This window comes from Ursus arctos, unplaced genomic scaffold (assembly GCF_023065955.2).
Source record: "Ursus arctos isolate Adak ecotype North America unplaced genomic scaffold, UrsArc2.0 scaffold_13, whole genome shotgun sequence".
NCBI lineage: Eukaryota > Metazoa > Chordata > Mammalia > Carnivora > Ursidae > Ursus > Ursus arctos.
The window spans coordinates 33,253,212-33,277,997 of record NW_026622797.1 but is presented as its reverse complement, the minus strand read 5'-3'; the positions used below and the strand labels follow the sequence as shown (position 1 = coordinate 33,277,997).

The window sequence follows — 24,786 nt, the reverse complement described above, 5'->3', positions numbered from 1 at the left end:
GATGTAGATTGTTTGCATATATTGACTGTTGTAAATAATGCTGTAATAATCATAGGGTACATATATCTTTTTAAATTAGTGTTTTTGTTTTCCTTGGGTACATACCCAGATCCAAGCTCCTTTTTTGTAATGTTACATTTCCCTAACCTCTGCAGGTAGATGTGGTCATATGACTTGTTTTGGCCAATGATATGTGAGCGGAAGTGATTCCCCCTGTACTCCCCCGCTCCACACACACACAAGAAAAGCATTGAATTGTCAGTATGAGACTCTGGAGCTTATCCACCTACAAGAGACTCTGGAGCTTATTACCTACAGGGTAAAAATACCCTGAAATATTGACAGCACATAGAAGTCAGCTGCCCTAAATAGTCACTTTTACATGAGTAAACTTTTTACAGGATTCTACATGAGTAAACTTTTTTCCTCTTAAGTAACTAAGAATTTGGAGTTGTTACCACAGCATAACAGATCCCGCATCATGACTTCATCGTGATACACCCCATATGTCTTTACTGCTTGAAAATGAATTCAGAATCATTTCAAGGCAAGATATGTTCATATGGCTTTTTAGAGTAAATGTGTGTCGGGAGTTTGTACCAAAAATATTACACATAATTTATGTAATAAATAATCTAGAAAAACCCTTGTAAATAAAGGAGTCTCTTGATGGTTATAGTAATAGTGTTGATAGATGCATAGTATGCGTCCTTCTTTTGAAATTAATGATACAGATAACCGTATTTTGAAGAAATTTTATCAGTAAAGCCTTTTTTAAAAAAACTTATGCAACTCACTAGGCATTGGGCTCTTGGTAAGGGGTTTAAACCCACCTGTGTTTCCTTCCTATTGTCTTTGAGTACCTGCCAAATCAATTCTGTAAATATTGGATTCACTCAGTCTGCCAGCATCTACTGAGTGCCTTTTATACACATCTTTCTAAGTCTCAGTCTCCTCTTCTGTATAATGGTGGAAGCAATCTCTAACTTTCAAGATTGAGGGCTAGGTGAGAAAATGATGTACCAAAAAACACCTGACATGCTATCTTACAATATGTTGGGAGACAATGTAGGGTCACAAGATGATCATTGGTTTTGGAGTCATGCTTGGGATTGAATCTGTGCTGCACTGTTTGCTAACTGCATTATATCGGACACAGAGCTTCTCTGAGTCTCAGGTTCTTCATTTGTAAATGTGGACAATAACATGATTACCACGTTGCATTCACTCATAGGTAAATGAGATGTCTGTCAAACCCCATTATAATACACAGATGATAGCAGACACTCAGCAAGCAGTAATTATTATGATGTGGTAGTTCTAGCCTAAGCAAAAAGGATACAGTGATAGATAAATGATCACTGAATTAAAAAAAGGCATACTCCAGGATGGAAGGCAGACATGTGCATTTACGGTAGTATAATAAATAGTGCATTAGAAATGTGCAGAGTACAGACTGGTGGAGCTAAGAAGGAAGAGATGAATTATCATATTAGCATTTAATATAAATTTTGTGAATGGCTTCAGTGGTATCCTATTCTGTCAGTTATTTCCCTTACTTGATGGGGAATTAAAAATGATTGTAGGAAATGTCTAGTTCTTGTTCAGGTGACCCACTCAGACATTGCCTGGGTTACTAAATGATTCTTTGCCTTTTTAGGAGTGGAGTAACATTTGTCAGTTCCCCCTGAGTGGTACTTGATGGAACTTCCATGAGGTAGAGACTATGGGAAGTTCAGAGTCATCATCTTATGTTTTGACAGAAATGAAATAGAACAAAGCACCTGAAACAGCAATAAAATCTTTATCTCCGGTGGCTAACCCAAAGTAACATTTGTTTAATTAAGTAGAGTTAAATGGATACCTTCAATAGAAAAAAGATAGGGAAAAAATATTTAAAAGAGTTTTATGATCAAAGTTCTTATTGTTTCAAAGAATAATTTATTTTATATGTTATTGTTATTATTATTTTAGTAAAGCTTAACCTATCTAACTCTGGTGGAAATAGAATGAAACAAAAATATCGAGAACAGTCTTTAAGTCAGTACCAGGACAACGCTTCTGATATGATTCTAATATTTTCAGTACAAGCTTATATAATTATGTCTTTGCTCTTCATCATCTTGTCCACATTTCCAAGTCATAAGAATAAGGCGAAATAGCCAGCTAAAGCATGTGACTTAGTTGACAAATCTTTGATAGTTCATGCACTTCTAAAATTTAGTACCTTATTACTACCAGCATTATGTATTTAAATGAATGCAGCCTGATATCAAGAAAAGAACATGTCCATATTAAAGGGGAAAAAAAAACTGCAGCCTTCTTTATGAGTAACACTTAAAACTGTTAAACACATTAAAATCCCATTTACCAACAGCAGAACCTGATGAACATTGGGTCTGCTCAGTGAATGCTAATGTGGGATATTGCTGGGAAAGATGTTTGAATGTTGAAATTTCTCATAGCTCAAAATGGTTACACAGATTAAGGAGAGGAACATCTGTTGTTCAAAAGACAAATGAAATTTGGCAATTCATTGAAAATATTTTTGTTTTTGTTTCATTATATTTTAAGTTGTTCCTTAAAGCAGTCAATTACTCATTTTTCTATTTTGAAACATTCCAATACTCAATTTTATATTGAAAATCCTGGGACTATATACACAATTGACCAGCCTACTGTTTTGTAAACTGTGGCAGTCCTTTATGTGATAATAAACTAGTATAGCAATCCTGAAATCATCTAATTCTGAAATTAAAGTGATCAGAAATCTAAGTGAATCTTGTGACAGTCCATTAATTGCAGGCAATAAGATGTCACAGTTCATTCAGATGAGTTCTGACCTCTGACCCCAAGTTCTGACTCTTAATATTTTTCAATTTATTTATTTATTTATTTATTTATTTATTTATTGACAGATCAAACAAGTAATTTGTCTTCTACAATTTCAGTACAAGCTTATATAATTATGTCTTTCAGTACAAGCTTATCTGACTTTATTTATCTGGACTGTAGATACTAGTTTAGTGTGTCATTTGTTTGGGAGTATGTTAGTCAGTGTTTATAATATAACTACATTCCATTCACCTATTCATTTACCTAACCATTCATCTGTTCTTGCATGTATGTTTGTGATGTAGTCTTGTATCCATCCATTCATCTATCCATCTATCCACTATCCATCTATCCATTCATCCATCCAACAAAAATGTATTGAGCATGTATTGAAATGATCTGGCTAGGTATGTAGATGACACAACAGGGTCTTTGTGAGAAGTAGCTCATAAGCTCATGTCGACACAGGCAAGTACTCTCCTTAGTAACTCAAACCCTATGTTGTGGTGTATTCATACAATAGAATATTACTCAACCATAAAAAGGAATGATATACTGATACATACTACAACATGGATGAACTTTGAAAACATTATACTAACAGAAGCCAGACACAAAAGGTCATGTATTGTATGATTCCATTTATATGAAATATCCAGAATTATCCGTGATAAATCCATGGAGACAGAAAGCAGACTCATGGCTTACCAGGGGCTGGGAGAAAGGGCAGAATAGGAAGTGACTACTTAATAGGTATAGGGTATTCCCATAGGCTGATGAAAATACTCAGAACCAAATAAAGGTTGTAGTTGCACAACACTGTGAATGTACTAAATGAACACGTTGAAGTGGTTAATTTTATGTTATATGAATTTCACCGCAATGGAAAAAAAAAAAAAAGAATTGCCAGTGATGCTTCTTATACAAGTTTATTTGGTGAGGGAAAAAATGACCATTTAGAGATTTTCCTAAAAATCTCTATGTAACCTGAACACAGTAAAAGACTGATTTTTAACACTTACCATTTTAGGACCTTCTACTAGGTTGTCCAGACTGTACTCCCAGAGAAGAAAGCACTCAAGAAGTAATGATCAATGAATCTTGTGAAAGTCCATTAATCTGTGGCTAAAGATAAATACCTTATCTTTAGATGATGCCAGTTAGTACTCAGCACCTAGGATGATCCCATCCAACTGCTTTGGTTTTTCTTTTCAACTTTTTGGTTATGTCTGCGGTCATACATTCCAAGGTACTATCAAGTGTCTAGGATTAGTAAAGTGAGAGTAAAAACAGTAAAGATTTTTTTTTTTTTTTTTTTTGATGGGCAGCGAGAAAGGGAACACAAGCAGGTGGAGTGGGTGGGAGAGGGAGAAGCAGGCTTCCCGCTGAGCAGGGAGCCCAATGCAGGGCTCGATCCCAGAATGCTGGGATCATGACCTGAGCCTTAGGCAGACGCTTAATGACTGAGCCACCCAGGTGCCCCAACAATAAAGATTTTAATGTATTTTTTAATTTTAAGTAGGCTCCATGACCAACGTGGGGCTTGAACTCACAACCCTGAGATTAAGAGTCTCATGCTGTATTGACTGAGCCAGCCGGGTGCCCCAAAACAGTAATATTTTAGAAACTTATTAGTTAAAAAGCTTTCAATTTGGTGAAAAGTTGTTACTTTTGAAGATACATTAAATGACCCATTAGTTTTGTTGTCTGGATTGATTACAGCTTAGATTCCCAAATCTCTGAAGCTCCTTGATAAATGTGAATCACTGATTAATAAAAAACTACCACTACTCTTTTGGAAGGCAACTGAAAATGCAAGAGTTGGCTACATCTTTCTTATGGTTAAAGGATGGCGTATAATGTTGTGTTAGGGAAGGTTGTCAATCGTTTTAAGAAACAATACTTATCACTAGTCAATAGCAATCAGTTAATTTTGTGCCCTTAGAGTTTATTTTAAATTTGTTTTAATATATTAAAATGGCAAAAAGCTAGATTTGGAGATTCAAGTAGTATTTCTTATAGTATTCATGTAGACATTTTCTATCCTGTCTCAATAGTTAATGAGAATAATGTTAATAAAATGACTACTATTTAATAATCACCTAGTATGGATTGTATATTATATCAAGAACTTTATATTCATTATTTCACTTAATTCTTTAATCAAGCTTATAATGTATGAACTCTTATATAATCTTTACTACATAGAGGAGAATACTGAGACCTAGAGAAATTCAGTAATTTTTTCTAGGCTACAGGACTGGTAAATGTCAGAGACAGGATATGAATCTTGGTCTGTCTGACTCCCAAGTCTATGTGGTTAACAATGAAGCTTTTAAGATTTCTTTTATGAAAAAAATGGGAAAAAGCCAATAAGACACCAATAATATTTATATAAATTGTTAATTCTATTAAGTTTGCATATTTTTGGAAGGAAATATATATGGGAAATACATATACACATAATGTACATAAATACCACATATATAAATAAAAAGAAAATATTACAGCATTTTTCAATTTGGCCAAACCAGCTATTTCCCCAAAATAGTGAGTGACACCAAATCACTGCTAAAATCACTGGATTATACAGAAGTGCTGATAAAATGAAACCCATAGATACAGAGAACAATGCATTTAATTTAGACCAAAAACAAATTAAGGAAACAGTCCTAAGTAATTCAACTGAGCATTTGAAAGTTTCACTTTTGCCCTCAATGTGCAGATTTGTTTCTGAGAAAAAAGAAATCAAAACAGCTTCCTTTTTTTTTTTTTTTTTTTTTGCTCCCATCTTTCCTTGCAATTTAAAAGGTCGAGCTGGATGTCAATATGGTCTTCTTTTGATTTTCTAGTTTAAATCTTAAGGTGAGTTCAACAGTCATGTGAAAATGTTTTCTGTTTTAAAAATACCTTCAACTATGTTATTTTAAACTATCTCCCCCCAAAAGAAATCAAAACACATATCCAAACCCCAAGATGTGAGCATGAATAGTGTCATATCTTTTCAGCATCTGACGGGGTAGTGGTGGTGAGCACTCTCCATCGGACAGACTTAATGAATGACCAGACCGTCAAGTTAACGGGTATTTGCTGGCCTTCATTCTCAACACGAATAGTTTACCTATATTTACATTATTATTGCTATACTATTCCTCACGCCATTTACCGTCTCTTTTTCTTCCCGCTGTAGGTTAGGCTCTGTTGGCCTTGAATCCGCGGTCCGCTATCCTACAGACAGAAGCATTGCAGCCGCAGTAGAGGTTTGTCAGTGCCCTCCTGGGTACACCGGCTCCTCCTGCGAAGTAAGTTTGCAAGAATCAATCCTCAGCGCATTCCAGGTTCCTTCACTATTGCTTTCAGGACGCTATTTTTAAACGTAGTTTAGCTCTTCCATCAATGATTGCACAAATAAATGATAGTGTTGTCCTTAAAGAAGAAACTTGGATGTCTGCCAGAAACCATGGCTTTCAAAGAGAGTACTACTCACATTATGTCATCTTGAAATTATGTTTCTGTTTTGGGTATTTTTACCTGACTACAGCTGAAAATCTGATATTTTCCTAAGTGTTTATTTTCTGTTTAATTGGTTGATAAAATAAGATGAATGATAGCAGAATAATATTTAATATTTCAAAAATGGTTTCCCTTCATTTCTATCTCAGTACTTACCAGGAATTAGCATGATTTCCCCCCCTTTCCTCCAGTTTTTAATCTTGTGTATCACACTCTCTCTACTTTATTTCTAAGAACACCAAACTGCAAGCATCTGAAGGATACAGTCTTTAAAATGTCAAGAATATAATATATGGAAGAAATACCTTGATCTGGAAAATTTTCTACCTGTCTTTGATTTGCTAAGCACCTAAAATTTGAGATATTTATTGTTACCCCAATATTCTAGTTTAATAATAAGATTAACATTTCTTACTTAATACCACAGTGTATCATTTTAAAGTAATAATTTCCATGTACTTCTATTTTTTTTTTTTTTTTGGTAGTTTGAAATTGGTTTTACTTGAAACCTGGTCAAAAAATGTAAACACCATTTTCCTGATAGAGGACATAGCTTGCAGATAAATAGGAGCTTAAATTCTTTAAAAATGGTGCCTTTAAGGAATCATTTGAGTGTACCAAGATGTTCCACTTCAGCACACTATCCCATTATGCCATTTATAGAAATACTCTAGGCATTGCTTTGTCAGTTCTTTTGTACTCTAAAATAATGCATGCTTTTAGAGGATACACAGAATTTAGAGTCCTATTCATGACAAATGTGTTTTCTTTAACTAGGCTCAGATTCACCTCTCTAGAAATAAAACTAAATGAAATTCACTGAGTACTTTGCTTTTCCAAAATTCATCTAAAGAAGAGAAAAATAATTGTGAAAATAAATTTGTTCTGTCAACCTAAATTTGATTTTACATCTAAAATACATGCGTATTTGGTGAAACATATTCTTTTATTAAGAGCCTAGTAGTTTTTATTCAAGCCAAAAGCTCCCTTTGAACTTTAAGTTCCTATTTCAATTGGAATAATAAATACCTTGATTCTGTTCTTGTTCTTCATACGTATCCCCACATTCCTTATTTCCTGTACTCTTCCTCATCTTTATGAGTCCCGAGCCCAATGATATAAAACTGAATATTAGAATTGTTCAGTTGGCTATGTTTTTTGTTTATTCTTCCTCTCTTCAAAAATATTTATTGTGAATCTTCGGTAAATTCTGTACTAGATGATGAGGGGATTATTTAGAAGGTTACATCATAATCCCTGTCCTTAAAGTGCTAACAATCTATTTAGGGAGCCAGGACAAATACCTATGAAAAATTGGATCACAGCACTATATAATTAAGAGACCAGTAAGTGGTACAGAGCATAAGTGCAACAATCATTCAAAGAGGTGAGCAATTCCAGCAGCGCGCGGTGTCACTGAGAGTATCCCGGAGTGGAAAGACCTCAAATCGGATGATAAATAATGGTAACGATTAGGTAGGAAGAGAGAAACATGGAAGAGTCAAAACAAAGAAACAGAGGAGGGAAAATAAAAGCTTCCCGTGACTCTCACACAATAATTGTTTGATAAATAAAGGTGTTTGGGAACCCATAAAGGAATTCAGTTGAGTCAGGAGACAATGAATTCTGGAACTCCAGAATTTCTCTCTGACTTCTTTTTTTCAACTAACAATTCCTTCTTTTCCGCATCAAAATGGCCAATTTTTAGACTTGCTATTATTCATTCCTATCTTTTCCTGATTTCATTTGCTTTTTATTGAGTTCATAAGGCTGGTCATGCTAGCTTTGTATCACCAATATCCACAGACCACTTAAAAGCTGAGTAAACTACAAAGGCCAGAATGTCGTAGTTCTCGGTTGCCAAAAAACGGGTTGAACCACTCATTAGGATATTCTCTTTCATTTTATTTGGGGCCACAATGTTGATTTGAAATCTTGTTTTCTCATTTGTACCCAGCTTCTTATAAATCCCTCCACAGTTTATCTTTCAAATACTTTCTGATTTTCCTTGTACCATCACAATTCATTTCACTTGACAGGTGGGACAGGTGAGGAAGTGAAAGCAAAATACTGAAAAAAGAAGTATTTTAATTCAAACTTAGTTTTCTATATGATGGGAATAATTAACCATCTCATGGAAGTATTCATACATTTTTTTTAGCTAATAGATATTGATAATCATGTATTTTGACACAATCAAGACCCTTGACATGGATGATAAGGTGATGAACAATACAGATATGGTCCCTGCCCCCAACGACACTGCCTTTAGTGGTAGGCTAGACAATATGCCAGAGAGCAAATGTAAATAAATGTAACAAATGCCATGAAGAACATTAACGGGTACCTTCATAGAACTACTAAGGATGCGTGTTGGAAGAGTAGATGAGAGGGGCTACTTTATTTATAACAGGTTGGAAGAGTAGATGAGAGGGGCTACTTTATTTATAACAGTAGATGAGAGGGGCTACTTTATTTATAACAGGCTACTTTATTTATAACAGAGAGGCTCTCTGAAGTGGTAACATGTAATCTGAGTGTTGAAGATTGAGAAGAGTCAGCTATGTAGAAGAAGCTGGAAGTGGATGAGGAGGGAGTGGAAAGAAGCTTTTTGGAGTCTGCAGGGATCTGAAAGAGGGCAAGGATGCTTAGAGCTTAGTAAGCAAGGGAGAGAGTAACACAAGACCCAATTGGAAGCGCTGGACCATTCAGAGCTTTGCCTGCATTATAATAATTTGGGATTTTATTCTAAGTGCAGTGGAAATTCATGAGAATATTTTAAGGTGGGTAGTGCCATGATCTGGGTTTTATAATTAGAAACAGTCTTTATGGGTGCAGTCTGAAGAACATAACATAGGAAAGCAGGAATGAGAGGAAGAATAGTTAATATGCTACTGTGGTACAGCATGCTATTGTGGTAGAATATGCTGCTGGAGTTTGTTTTCAGCTAATGGCAGGGGATGTAGAAAAATATGGGTTTACTCTCTCTATATTTTGATAGTAGAACCAATAGGATTTATTGATAGATTACATACCAGGGGAGAGTTTAAAGAATGAGTCATAGATTACCAGCTTGAGGAATTGGATATGATGTCATTTACTGAGCTGGGGAAGACTGGGGAGGAATAGCTGTGGGGAGAGGACAGAATCAATAGTCCATCTTAGAAATACTGGGTTTGAAAAGTATAAATTATAGATGTCAATGTACAGCTAGAATATGCAGGTCTTGAATTTGGAATATCTCTCTGGTCTAGAGATATGTATCTGGAAGGCATCATCAACCATGGGACTGAATAAAATTACCTAGTAGGCAGTGTGATGAGAAAGAGAAAAGTGATCAAGCTCCTAGGAGCTCCTGACAATGAGAAGTTGGGTCAAAGCAGAAGAGAAAGAGAAGAGCTGGGGTGGAAATGGGACTGTGATGTCCTGGAAATTGAGAGAAGGGCATTCGCGGGAAAGAGGAGTCAACTAAGCCATGCGTTGATGAGAGGTCAGGTAAAGTGCATCACAGAATTGTCTACTGGCTTTGGCTACCTGGAATGTGGTGACATAATCATGGTCAGTTTTAATTAAGTGGTGGGGGCACAAAGCAGAGTAGAATGGAATGAAGCATGAGAGGGAAGTGAGGAAGAAAAGACTTTTTTAGTAGTTACACCAAAAAGAAAAACAGGTAGAAAACAAGAAAGTTATGGGATATTAGGAAGTAATTTTGTCACGTTCATTAGTTAATTGTTCATGGGGATACTAGATCATATTTTTTAGCTGATAGTAGTGATCTGGTAGAAAAGAAAGCTCTTACTAATGCGGCCCAGAGAGACAATACTAGAAAGACAACAGATAATGGAATGCAGATTACGAGTATAGTGATACTCCTTTGAGAGGAAGAAGAATCCCGCATGCCCCACCCCATTGTTCTAGAGGGGAATACGGCAAATGGAGATATCGCTGATGCTTTTGGACTTGAGGATGTGGTATGAGTAGTACATTTGCAGAGTGTAAGGAAAACTTACTAATGACAACTCTATGAATATTTGTCCTGAAAACAGTAAATCAGTTCTCTCCCTGTTAATAATATGCTTAATTTCTACCCTTTCTGGGTCAGCCGCTTCACTAGTTTTTAGAAATACATATTACAGAAGGAAATTTCTTCTACGTTGAATCTAGGATGGCAAAAATTTTAATGAGGAGAAATTATAAGAAAGGGATAGAAAATCAACACCTTTTCTGTACTGCCCAAATTACGAGGAAAGTCATTTTTGCTTTCCTTTCAGATGTGAAGTATCAGCAGACCCTTTTTTTATGTGTTTGTTATTGATGTTCACATTTAAGAGTCTTCATACCCTAAGGCAGAAAGAATGTTTCCAACAGCACACAACACAATTCTCTACACTTTATTACTTCAGTGGTTTCTCTCGTTTCCATTTTCAACTGGAAAAAAAAAAAGACCTTTTCACGATATATTATGTTACAGTTAACCATCCAGAAATATAATAAAGAACTGACAAAATGCAGTTCTAACTTGAGGGAGAACACAAGCTTCTAGAGGGCAGCTGCATTTGCCCCCTCATTTTGCATTCCATATAGTTCATAGTAACCTTCACAGAAGGGAAACTTCATCAAGGCTGAAGTGGACCTGGAGCTGGCTCTGACACGAAGTTCTTCTAAGACCTGATTCTGAACCAGAATCCCATTTTGTATAATACAGTGTTCTACACTTTAAAAAGGGAATGATGAATATAAGTAGAGTTCTAGTACAATAATGCAATAAAATATCAAGGGAATATATGGTAAATAAATCATGAACCATATTGTGCCATTGGAGAAAACACACTATCATGCAGGGAATTGAGAAGGAAAGAGGTGAATTCTTCTTTTTATGTGTAGAAGTCAGCTGTGTATGTGATCAAATGTACGAGGAGGGCACTAACTTTCTTCCAAATGATTGCCAAGTGACAGAGTTCAGGGCAGTTCTATGTGAGTAAGGGAATGCAGTCCAGAAAGATCGACATTGCTTGGGATGACATTAGGTGCTGTCTTAGGCTGAGGTTCTCTGAAAGTCCTTTTATGTCTGCTGCCTTTTCTCAGTACTTTTCCTTCTCCTTTCCTGTCTGTGCTTTTTACTCTGAGACTGTCACATTTCAATTCTTTATATCTCTTCTTTATTTTACCATTTCAGAAGAGACACCAAGCTAATGCCTCCTCTAATCTCATACCTGCCAGTAACGCTAAGGTCAGTACCAAGTCCCAAATGTCAGGAGGACTAGCTCTGTAGCAATGTTCCAACAATGGCAACACTTAGATGAGCATGTTTGCAGAGTTTGCTACCTAAATATTTTTATCTAAAAAAGACCAAAAAAAAAAAATTGAAAAAAATATCCCTGAGACTTGAAAACTTATCTTTCTTTCAGTCTTGTTGGCCTCGGCACAGACGAATTAACGGCACTCTTTTTGGTGGCATCTGTGAACCATGTCATTGCTTTGGTCATGCAGAATCTTGTGATGACATCACTGGGGAATGCCTGGTAAGTGCTTTCTCCTCTGGGTTTGCTGATTGACAAGGCTGAAATCTGCTCAATAGGCCCTGCAATTCAATTACTACCTGTGGGACAAACACTTGAGTCAAGAAGTGACTTGACAGGGATCTTTATGTTGAACTGAGTTGGAAGCTGAGAATGCTCTTTCATATGTGGTCTTCTTGACTAACAAGTATTAGGAAATGTTTATCCATAGTAGTCTAAGAATTGAATTAGAATTAGATATGTCATAATAAAATATAACTAATGACTAGGATGCCTACCTACCATGAAGATATATGGCTTCAATCCTTTCCATAAATCTATCAAAAATAGACTGTATTTCTATAACAGGAAATTATTTGTATCCATAATATGAAGAGTGTAAAATATAATCTTTATAATGTACATAATTCAGTTTTTTTCCACAGTGGGAAAAATGAGGGCATACTGCATGCTTTTCATTTTAAAATGTCAGCAGTTAAAAGTATCATATGTAGATTAAAAATAATAAATATATGCAATACATAGTCACCAGAGCTTCTTATCGTTTCTGCAATTAAGTCCAAACTTTTAAGCAGAAGAAAAGCTCTGCAAAGGCCAGTACTTCCCATCCTTCTAAGAACCCTCTAGACTGGAGAATGTACACTGCATAGACCATGCTGATGAACTCAAGGGCATGTGCATTTCATATTGTCTGACATGGCATGAAGCTTGAAGCAACACTTCTCATTTCATTAGTCTTGCAGAAACACAATTTGAAACAGTGCCATTTGGGAGGATATCATATTCTCATTTCCCTGTAGAATTAAAGCAGACTCTGTTATCTCTATTTCTTAATGTTCTCTCTTCTTCTTGCTCAGTGCCCCCCTCCCCCTTGGTCCACTTAAAAGCTTCCGGGAAAAACCCAAAATGAAAATTCAGGGCTTTTGTTTCAATGCAATTTGGCATTGAGGTTTATTGATGCTCTTTCTGTTTTCTCTCTCTAAGATTTTGTTTAATTGCATTGCTGTATAAAGCATGATAGCCTTAATTTGTGGATCAGTAGATTTTTCAAATGGCATTTTTATGGATAGAAAGACTAAGTGATTTTCATTTTAATTATACCATAAGTCTTTTAAAATGTACCTTGGGAAAAATATTGAGTTACCTTTAAACACTTTGCTAACATGCTATAGGAACTATTCAGCCCAAAGCTGATATGGATTTGCTTTATTTAAACCTAAAAAGACAAAAAAGAAACAGATCACAATATCAGACTTATAATGTTTCCAATAGTCCTATTTCATGTTGAATTGATGAGGAGTAAATCAAATCATGCTGTTGGTCCATTTGGTTATGTGATATTTCTGAGAATGGAAGCCCTTTTTTTGGAATAAAATAGTTTCAGCATAATTTGGGGAGGAAGAATGGAGGGAGCGACAATTATCTGAGATCTTCTACTGATGAAACATTGTTTATTGACTCCATTTCATGGAGAAAAAAAATAGGAGGCCACCTTCAAATAACAGAGGGAATCTTAGGGAACACAAAAGAGATCTTGTCAATAGAAGTAGAATCTGGTGTTTTCTGGGATTTCCATTATGGCTGGTTAATATGTGATCATGTAAAATATTTCTGGAGACTTTCAAATGCCTTTTATCCAAAATGATATTGATAACTAAGTGCTAATATCCCATTTTGAGCATATTGGTTCTGATATGATCCACAGAGAAAAATTTTTGAATGTTGCACAATAAAGACATTTTTAGTGTTTACTTAACCTGCATTTTATCTCCTTTTTTATTATGTATGTTTTTCCCCTAGCATTAAACAGAGGATTATGAATTTTACAGATACACTGCTTTTCAGTTAGCTTGGTTTGAAATATGATTAGAAATGGACTGAAATATATTTTTGATATCAGATCAAAATCCAGACCTCTGTGTGGACCTACATAAAAAGGTCATTTTAACTCAAAGTACATTTGAAGTGACCCAGGAAACATTCAAAGCCACATGGGAAGATTGTATACTTGCCCCTTATTGTTATTGTCACATGTGCTGTGAATGGACATTTGGAAGGGACTTTATATCAGGACACCTGTGAAAATAACCAGCTCATCAGAGGATCATCTTTTCAGTTCTGATTTCCACTGTATTGTTGTCTAATGCTGTTTTATAGGCTCAGTTGCACAAACACTCGAGTGCTAAGACTAATTTTATGATTTCCACTAGACGAAATATGACATTAATAAATATAAGCAACTTCTACATGTTCTTTTTCTTTTAGATCAGTAGTTAGAGAAAAGCGGGGTGTCTGGGTTACGCAAGATTTTCAGTGGAATTTTAGAAATACCACTTTCAACATGGTTAAGACAATCAATTTTATTATCTTATTTTTTAAAACCCCTAGTCTTTGAAAGTTATAATTTGATCATGACAATATGCAAAGAATATTGCAAAAAATACACAATATTTTAGTAATAGCCAACCTTAGTTAAGCTTGAAGACTGAAAGGACTTACTACGAAGTTGAAATCAAAGAGGAAAGCCTTTCTTCACGTTGATCCGTGTTTTATACACTCCATCTTAATCTGCTGTTATTTAGACAACTGTTGATGGTGACGTTAGCCTCTGTGCTCTTTGAAAAAAGGCCTGCTAAATGCATTTGAGAGAGGAATTAAAGTACCTTAAAAAAAAAAAAAAACCTATTTTCAAGTATTGCCAGAGTCTAAAGAAATACCTGTTCACTTGTAGTTGTCTTGGGATTTCAGAGCTTGAAAACTTCATAAAGCATAGGCTTTAACTCCCTCATTTTATAGAATGTGAGAGATTCAGAGCGTTAAATGATTGGATTTTAATTTAATATCTTCTACTCAATAAAGAAGCTGTCCCTCTCCCCAAGGAATATAACCAGCTTCATTTAAAACCATGTATTTATTTGTGTGTTTTTATTAAGTCCATTTACTAAACATAATTAAAATGAGCTTCTTTAAAAATATACTGCTATAATAATATTTCAGACTTTTCATTAAATTAGGCTGGCCATCCCAATGTTCATCCAGATTAATAAATATTTGCTTTATCCTTGAAGGGAATTTACAGTTTAGGTATTTCTTCTGCATATTTAATTAACGATCATAAAAATAAAGATTTTGTATCCCTAAGCTCTGATGAACTCTTTTCAACATGAGAAAAATATTATAATTTTATATGGTTATAACAATAAAAACGTATTTCAGTCACAATGAAACCATATTGGATGATTTTTAAAAGGAATCAGATACATTTTACTGTACCATTGGAGATGGAAGAAGTTAGGTCTACATGATGCCAAAACATACAAATCTATCAAATTGTGCTATAGAAAGCTTTCTAGACAATTCCAGTGTTTGGTTAACTGGATTGTTCACATTTGTACCAGTCTTTTGTGAACACAGCCTGAGTTGATAAGTATACTTTCACTAATATGAAGAAATCTAGATATAAATTATTTCATTTTGATTTTTGATTTTTGAAAAGGACATAGCACCAAAAATAACTACTTTGTAGAAAAATGCAGTTTCACTTAAAAAAAATTGTTATGTGCCTTGTGGTTTTACTACATTTTGATGTGTTTAAAAATCTTTCAGTATTCTCATTGTTTAATTATGAGCCAAGCAAGCCCCTCACAGATGTAATATGCTAGAGCATTGGCCAAATCATCAGTGCCCTCTGAGGTCCAAATTAATCTCTGAGGTAAGAACATCATTGTCCCAGAGGATTTGTATGAGTGGCCACTGTTCTCATTAAATCTGCAGTTTTAAGCTGAACAATTGACTTTTACCTAGAATCGGCTACAGTTTCCATTAAATATATATTGTTAGTACTCTGTAACTATGCACATGTACACACATGTGTGCAATCACACGTATTTCCTTATGAAAAAAAATTGAAAACTAACAGAAAAAGGAAGTAAGATTTGTATAATTAAAAAAATGATAATGAATTTCAGTTGTTTTTTGTTAAGCATGCATATGCTGAAACTGGCGTGTTGTTTACAAGCTATGTACATATTAGATTAATTTTCAGTGCTATTTCCCAGCTGTAAACTTGACCATTTAATGTGGAAAATTATTCTTCTTAACAAGGAATAGACTAATAACTCTGTAGATCTATTTTTGGTAATATGTTGATGTTTGAGACCAAAATAATAAACTTTAATGTGCATGTCTTCCTCAGAACTGTAAGAATCACACAGGTGGCCCATACTGCAATAAATGTCTTCCTGGTTTCTATGGTGATCCTACTAAAGGAACCTCTGAAGATTGTCAGCCGTGTGCCTGTCCACTCAATATCCCATCCAATAAGTGAGTAACCAACTTACCTCTCTAATGATTTGGGCATCCAGTTCTGCAAGTGCATTTTTGATATAGAATGGTTCTTTCTCTTGTCACACATAAATAAATAATAAATATATGCATGAATTTCTCTGGAAATAATATGGTAGGTAATATGAGTTTTTCTAAACATAAAATATTTAAAGTTACAGCTATTTATTCTGCAGAATTTTTAATATTTTAGTTCTAGGTCTGGTGATTTAATATCTAGGTGACAGAACTCGAATAGAATTTCTAAAACAACTATAAAGGACAGACACATTTTATACAAATGTATATACATGCCCACATGTATACACACACACACACACACACACACACACACACACACACACATCTTCATATAGTAACAAAAAGACCACTAATACTGGGGCACCTGGCTGACTCAGTGGTAGAGCCTGTGGCTCTTGATCTTGGGGTTGTGAGTTTGAGCCCCACATTGGGTGTAGAGTTTACTTAAAATAAATAATTTTTTTAAAAAAGATCACTAATACATTTACTGCTCATTTGGGTCCCAGTCTCACACTATTTATTTATGAATCTTGGGCAAGTCACAAACTCCTAGAAAAAGTAAAGAGACCAATCAATCTAGCTGACCTTTAATCACCCATCCTATCCCTTGGTTACCACATGGTTTGTCACATTATCATATGATATCATACATATATGATATATATATCAGTTTATCTTACTAAAACAGTTATAGTGGTAAGAACTATAAACTATATGAACATTGAAATATGGGTGATATAAGCACCTTATTTTGCATAAACTAAGTCTTTAAAAGGTTTAATGAAACTTTATACAATTTTTCTAGTCATCTAGTTTTAATTTTTTTTTAAATTTCTAATTATTCAGCTAGAACAAACAACCTTGGCATCTTGAAGTCTTTTAAGAGTATATATTCTGTCTGCCTCTTCCCTTACCTCTTAGGGGAACACTCTCTCCCAGGCGCTCTAATTCACATTCCTTCCGAGTGGCCATCCTTGAACCACCACCTGAACAAAACCCTGCATCATATATAGTTCTTATTTTAATGGGGCATACTGTGCTGAGCAAAAACCAACCTTTTTGCACTAGTAAAAAATTGTAAATAATGATAATTTTAAGTAAAAGGGATCTTTTTGGAGACTCTTCTTAAAGGTAAGCTTAGTGCTTCCTCTGCCTTCTGCTCAGGTCATGGTCCCCTCAGGCTCCCTGCTCAGCGGGGAGTTGGCTTCTCCCTCTCCCTCTGGCCCTCCTCCTAGTCACGCTCTCTCTCACACACTCTCTTTCTCTCTCTCTAATAAATAAATTTTAAAAATCATAAAAAAATAGGTAAACTTAGTACTTAATAATGTCCATATTATATTAGGCACTTTCCAGCTATTTCTAAATGCTATGATAATGCTTGAAGAGCTTAAATTTTTAGTGATTTTTAAAATTAAATCTATCAGCGACTGTCTTTTAATGTAAAAGTGTTATCAAGTTGGTCATATTCTGAATGAGGTCTTACCCAAGACACTGCCAATGAAATGGTCTTTTGTTAGAGTCAATTAATACAATAAGCTAAAGATGTGGAGAATGATTCTGTCACTAAGTTTAAAAGTCCTCATGGAAATTATGGTTCCTACTTTTCAGCCCACATGAAATCCTTATCCTCTCCAACACACCTCCTCCTTCAGAATTTTACAACTTAATCATTGGGGGAAAAAAGAGAACTAATATTTAATTAAAACAGACTACTAGGGACACCTGGGTGTGTCGGTTAGTTAAGCAAGCATCTGCCTTCAGCTCAGGTCACCATCTCAGGGTCCTGGGATTGAGCCCCACATGGGGCTCCCTGCTCAGTGGGGAGTCTGCTTGTCCTTCCCTCTGCCCCTCTCCCTGCACATGTTTGCTTTCTCGGTCTCTGTCTCTGTCTCTCTCTCTCAAGTAAATAAATAAATAATTAAAAATAAAATAAAACAGACTACTATATTCTAGATATAGTCCAATAAGGTGAATATTAGTACCCCCATTTTACAGATTAAGAAAAAAGACTCCAAGTAGAAATATAGCGTTATGGAACCAATTTCGGAGCCAGAAATCCTTGATTTAAATTTTGAGTTCTACTTTCTGGCTGTGTGATGGAAAAGTTACTTTAACTCTCTGTGTCTCAGTTCTTTTATCATTAGTTGTGATAATAGGACTTTCTTATAGTGTTGTTGTGAGAATTACATAAATTAAAATACACCAAGTACTTGAAACAGTGATTGGACATGATGAGTCCAATACAAGGACTGATGATTACTAAATAATTTGCTCAGAGTCATAATATTAAAGAATCAGAGTTGAAATTTTAAGTTTCAAGTCAAAGTACTTTCCAGTCCTCTGCAGTCTACTGGAGAACTTTTTTAAAAAGCACACTGAATTTTAAGTGATAACGTTAAGAGCAATTAAATGGGAAATTGGGTTAACATACATTAGTGATCAAAATATTTCTAGAGTTTAGAGCATGAGCTTGGATGGACACAAAACTGAAGACCCTTTGGCAACCAAAGGTGTCAGCGAAAAGAAAGAAGCTAAAGGGAAATCTACTGGAAAATAATACATATAGGAGAAAAAATTAAATTCCTTCACCATCTCTGGTTAGTCAGCCCTCTGTTGGCCGTAGTATGACACAACCCTTGCTCGCCAGTGTACTTGCGAAGGGTTAGACCACGCAGCAGAGAACCTGCTCATTCACTATGGCTGAATGAAATTCTCCAGGACCATCCAATATACTCAAAACTCAGTGTTCAACATTTGCTCTCACTGAGGAAAACAGAGGGACTACATCTGGCCTCTCACTTCTGCCGCACTCCTTCTCAGGCAGAATGTCACAGTCACTAGCAGAACTACCAATCCAGCAGAGCTGCCATTGATTGTACAATGCCAACCTTAGCTTAATACATTTTGAGAATTATGTAATTGGTTATGTAGATCTTAGGGATTTATCCTCAAGTCTAACCAACATTACTATAAATGCAGAGGGACCATTAGGGAGAGAACTTCGCTTGGGTAATTACAGGCACTCATGGCCCATCCTTCTCTGTTTGCTGTGCTTCTACTTCATTTTAATAATGGGTTCTAACTGTGTTCCTGAAAGAAAAAAGAATGTCAGCATCACCATCCATCAGTGACAAAGGAATTGGGTCCCAGTTCCAAGGATGGTATTTCCTCAAGTATATGTATTTCAATTTTGTATAATTATGGAGATCTTGATTTAAAAAAAAATAAAAACAACTCCATAGCATCAGTCACACCAAGTTTTTAAAGATCCTTTAATTTCTGAGATGTTTCACTTACATTAAATAATAATTACGAAATAATAATTTTATCTTTACAAGTAGAACTGAGAATAGAGTAGCAATCTGTTTTAAATTCCAACTTCAAATATAGCTTTTTTCCCCAAGGTTTTTTTTTTTCCACTTAGTTTAAAAATACTAGTTTTGTGTTTCAAGTTCTAAAGACTTTTAAATTTAAAACAACGTGGAACATTAACATTGTTTAGCTGTGCAATTGTGATTAGAAAAATTCCCTGTAATCTAATGACCTGAATGTTTTATTAAATCACTAAATAATGAGACGGGGAAACTCTCCATTTAAAAAAATTTTTTTCAAGAAGTCATTACTATTATAATCTGAGTTGAAAACTCTGAGGAATTAAACTGAATATTCACAAATAATCCAGAAGATGGGATTCAAATTTTCACAGGTTATTCAGAAAAAAAAAAAAAAAAACAAAAAAAAACCAGCTAAAGGTTGCTGCAACCTTCATCTAGAAGTATAAGGCTTAGTGATAGTTTTGCTTTGGTGATTTATCTATTTAATCCCTGCTCATAAATCTTATAGATCACAAGCATTTTGGCTCCAAATTTCTTAGATAATATTGCTAAATAAATCAAATATGTAGGGAGATAAAGATAGATTGGTATAATTATTATGATATATGAATACAGACAAGCATATAATATTTAAATTATGCATATATATCAACTTCATCAACTATTCACAGTGTCCACTGTTTGCTTAGCCCTCTCATCTTGGTGATGTATATATTTTAGTTGTAGATTGTAACTAGGTAGTCAAATTAATCTCTAGAGAAGCAAATAAATATGTAAATATTTCAAATGTTTTATAGTCATTAATTTCTGGCATCACATAGCTTATAAATTATAATATGAAAGAGACACGTGAATGTCCGCCCTTGAACACTTAGAATGTGTTTGAATAGATAATATTAAAATCATTTGTATAATAAATTCAAGATATTCTTGCCACAAGGCTGGACAGAGGGTAGGCTCTCAGTAAAGTCCTATTTACTGACACCTTTTTGAATACTACTTCTTTGGGGGCATCAGGAATGCTAGAATTTAAATTTTTAAAAGAATGGAACACTCCTAGAGCTGACTTTTGGGCTCCCTCAGAGGGCTACATTGAATTATTGCTGTTTTATTTAGCGCTTTTAATAGAAAAATAGAACTATTCCAAGACAGAAGGTAAATGTAAGAAATACTCAGCAACATTCTTTAGAAATCTTTGAGTGTGTTAGATGTTTCAGAGCACTTTCCTACACATTGTTTTATGTCTCCATGAGCGATTACGATGTATTTTACCAGTCCCTCGTACCAGAAGGGAGAGCTAAACTGCAGAGAAATCAAATGCCTTGATCGTGATCATTACAGCTTGTTTGTGGCAGAACCAATATTAGAACCCATATATTCTGATTCACCTCTCTGTGCTTCTTCCAAGGGGGCTATAGAAATAGAAACAATTACAGAGACATTGAAGAGAAGCAAGAAAACAAAAGGAAAGCAAAGAAAATTAACACAACTTCACGTTAGACACACCACACATGTTTGTCCTAAGAAACGATCCCAGGGTTTGGCAACAGTTATGCGCATGCAACGGTAGGGGATTACAGCATGATGAGAAAGCACAGGTGTAACTAACAAGTAATGAAATACCTTAAAATGGAAACAAATTAACATATTTTGGCAAAAACAATCTAGAGCATTATGAAAGGGCAGCTCCGATTTATTGTGGCACTCTGCGAAGGGCTTGTTTCACACTTTATCGGTATGAAAGGCTTCACTAGGTAGACCATATTCTCTTATTTTGCTCAATGAGAAACTCAAGTTTAGAGGAAAAAGAGTATCCAAAGACACAGAAAATAACCTGGTTCTAATTACAAAATTCAGGGATGGACATTAAATCAGATTTCATATCATCTGAAGGTTAATTAAAGAAATATGTGTTTGCTTAATGGTTCTCCTGAGAATAAGGACAGAGATCATTGACCCGAAAGAAGAAAACCTTAGAGACACTTCAGAATTTCATGTGGCCCAAGCCACAGTCACCAAGCAAAGGAATTTTCCCTTTGTTTTTCTCCCTTCCCTCTTGGTCCTCTGCTCCTTGGGCAGCTGTAACTGGCTCTTCTCACCGCCCTTCCAGCAGCTCTCTCGCGGACACTGCAGCGTCTCCTTCTTTCTGGTTTCTTTCTGGTTTCTCTTCCCCTGACCAGAAGGTTCCATGTTGCAGTTAGTTAGCAGGAATCCTGCTCCCTATTGTATATGCAAACATAGAACATGCCCTGATTCTATAACCCTGACTTTATAATGCTGGAAATCTCATGCCAGTGTGACAGGGGTGGTTATTTCCTATCACAACACAGTCCCAAGAGGCAATGCAGTTCCCTCTTGCATTAGCTGTGAGGAAGCTCAAAGCCATATGCTGACTGCCACTCTCCAAAGAACATACCTTACGATATGCATGCATTTTGTGCTCGAAATATACCCTTGATTTTACCTTATTTGTGTTTTTTTCTCTTGAACCTTATTGCACCATTTTATCTTAATGTACATATTTTGATAGGTAGAATTAAATTCTTTTTGGAACAAGGCCAATTTATCTTTATGTGTATATGCACATACGTTAGCACAAACACCTATATTTGCATATATATTCACATATATATGTATTACATACTTACAAGTGATCATTATAAACATAAGAATCTATGTTCAGCCATTAAGAAGGATTATTTCCATGTGCAGATCCTTACTAGGTAGACACCAGTAGCTTCTCTTCCTCCTATTTGTGGAAAATGCCTGCTGTTCTTGGATCACTTGTGTCTTCTGTGGCATGAAGTGGATAATTCAGGAAGCAGAACACAGTCTCTCTGCTGACAGAGAGCTAGCCAACTAGCGTTAAATGACATAATCTTGGAATCGCTGGAAGTCAACAATGATCTTACAGTTCCCTCTTTCTGTCACAGAATAGTTAGCTTCATATTTTGGCCAAAATCAGTGTCAAGTTGCTTGCTGTGTTTGCCAGAATAAATTCTGTAGATGTTTTCTGTTGTACATGTATATTTCCCATTCTCATTTTATTTTTGTTGTTGAATGCCCTCTTCCCCATAGTGGCAACTGTAATTCTAGTGGGAAGTGAGTAAACCCTCAGGTTATATTGTTTAAAGAATATTGAATCACAAATACAGACATAGTTTATGAGGATGCTTTGTTGAGATGCATCATGTCAAGTGATGTATTACCAAAAGTTTAAACTTATTTAATTCTTACCAGTAGAATGAATGCTGGCTGGTTACAGGGAAAAGAGAACATCAAATTAGAAATGAGAAGTCCTAGATTCCCTGCGAAGGCTCCTGGATATTAGCTATGACCTTGGGCAAGACAAATGATGCCTGCCCCAACCAGCTTACAAGATTTTGTACAAATGTGATAAAATTATTTGTAAAAGTCCTCTGAAAATGTAAAGAGCTAGTCAAATTGAATATATTGTTATTCCTTAATTTTTTTTTCCTGAAAAAGTATTGATTTTTGTCAGTGGGTGCATTTTACTTTACTTCTGTTGGTTTTAACTGACACATGAGTATATTTAAGAATTTGAAATCTATTTTATGGTTTTAAAGTGTCAGAAACCCTGTCAAACACCTTTGACATGACTTACGGTAAACTGATTTAGGATTTTAAAAAATAATTGGTATGGTTTTCTTTCAATCACTGGAGTCCCGCATGAGTGGGAGACCCAGGGCTTCTAGTTAGAGTCATTTTGTCCCTAGACAATGAGACAGTTATAGAATGCCAATTTCAAAATAAGACATACGTGTATTCTAGAGATTTGTCAAAATCCAGTCCTCCCTTTTATGTCTGAGAACAATAGCAAATCATGAGGTGAGGAGGGGAAAAAAAAAAACTGTTTCTTTTGTTTTTACATGTGCCTTATTTTCTTCAATGCAGTCATTCACCTGCCAAAAAAATCACTCATGGCAAAGACCTTTTGGGAGCAAGTGCCAGGCTGCTCTTTAAAAGATGGCGCTCCTCTCACAGAGTACAGACTGGTCGTGACTTGGTTCTGCTGCTCATGGCAGCCACCACAACCCCTTCACGCGGCGTCTTTTGTATTTGTAACTCAAGGTAGCCCAAGTCAGGCTTCCCCCCTGCCTTACTGCAACAGATTCATTTTGACTTTGCCCTGAGTTGAAATGTTTTAAATGAATGAAGGACTTGGTTCTAATAGCTTGCTACTAATAATAAAAAAAAAAAAAAAAATATATATATATATATATATATATATATATATATATATATATATATATATATATATATATATAATCTTTGCAGGATTGCTATGAGTTAAGCCAGAGGAGTATTATTTAGAAGTGGTACCTGTGATCTGACCTGCACAAAAGTCAAGGAAGTATTCCAAAGTGATTCAGGTGTCAGGAGCAGAACAAGATCAGGACTGGCAATGTTTAATTTGTTGTTCGCTCATTAATTCATTTAGCCATCAGACAAGGCTGCATTGAATTGTCCTGTTATATAAAATAGAAAAATAAATCTCTTTAGGGAAACATAATGGGAGGGAGATCAGTTGGGGGCAGTTTATTTTAAAATGGTAGAGCAGCAGAACTCACAGAATTCAGAAGGACTGATGGCTCTTCAGAGGGCGATTGTGTCAATCTTGGGGTAAGGTTCATGTGTGAGGGGTGTCTCTCACAAGGCAAAGAAGTTATGTCTGAGGTTATACATGTTGTTGAAGGCTGGCATATAATTCTGTAATTCCTCTGCTGGATCCTAATTTGGTATTCAGTTCTGTTACTTCAGACCCAAACTGGAAATGTGTACAAAGAGAGAGATCAAATTTGGGACATGCCAGAAGATGTGTAGTGGCAAGGTTTTTTGGGATTGTTTGGCTGATTGTATATTTAAGCAGAATACGCATGCTTTATCTCTTCCGAAAAACCTTTAGAGGATTTCATCTGCCTAAACAGCATGCTCCTTGGTCCACGTGGGCAGAAGCTTGCGTATATGTACGCATGTGTGCACACACACCCACACCCTTCCCCCCACCCCCCCACACAGTACCAGTGCTGAAAGTAGGAGCCCCATCACCACCACCACTACTTCCAAGATCACATACTGAGTTTTCCAAAATCTCTAACAGATTTTTCTGACCTACTTCAAATTCAGAAGGATTTGGCTAGAAAAAAATATATGATGTCGTGTCTTTCCAGGCCTGGGCAATCCCTACAAAGCAACTG

At 35.5% G+C, this 24,786-nt stretch overlaps 1 protein-coding gene across 2 annotated transcripts in view; it reads left to right on the top strand.

Moving 5' to 3' along the window:
- Nucleotides 1–24,786, top strand: part of LAMA2 (laminin subunit alpha 2) — a 603,226-nt gene that overhangs the window by 339,859 nt on the left and 238,581 nt on the right. For both annotated transcript variants that reach the window (XM_057311058.1, XM_057311057.1), the window contains exons 15-18: nucleotides 6,026–6,137; nucleotides 11,525–11,578; nucleotides 11,757–11,870; nucleotides 16,063–16,190. In XM_057311058.1, coding sequence (XP_057167041.1) covers nucleotides 6,026–6,137; nucleotides 11,525–11,578; nucleotides 11,757–11,870; nucleotides 16,063–16,190 — 408 coding nt within the window. The remainder of the gene's footprint in view (nucleotides 1–6,025; nucleotides 6,138–11,524; nucleotides 11,579–11,756; nucleotides 11,871–16,062; nucleotides 16,191–24,786) is intronic.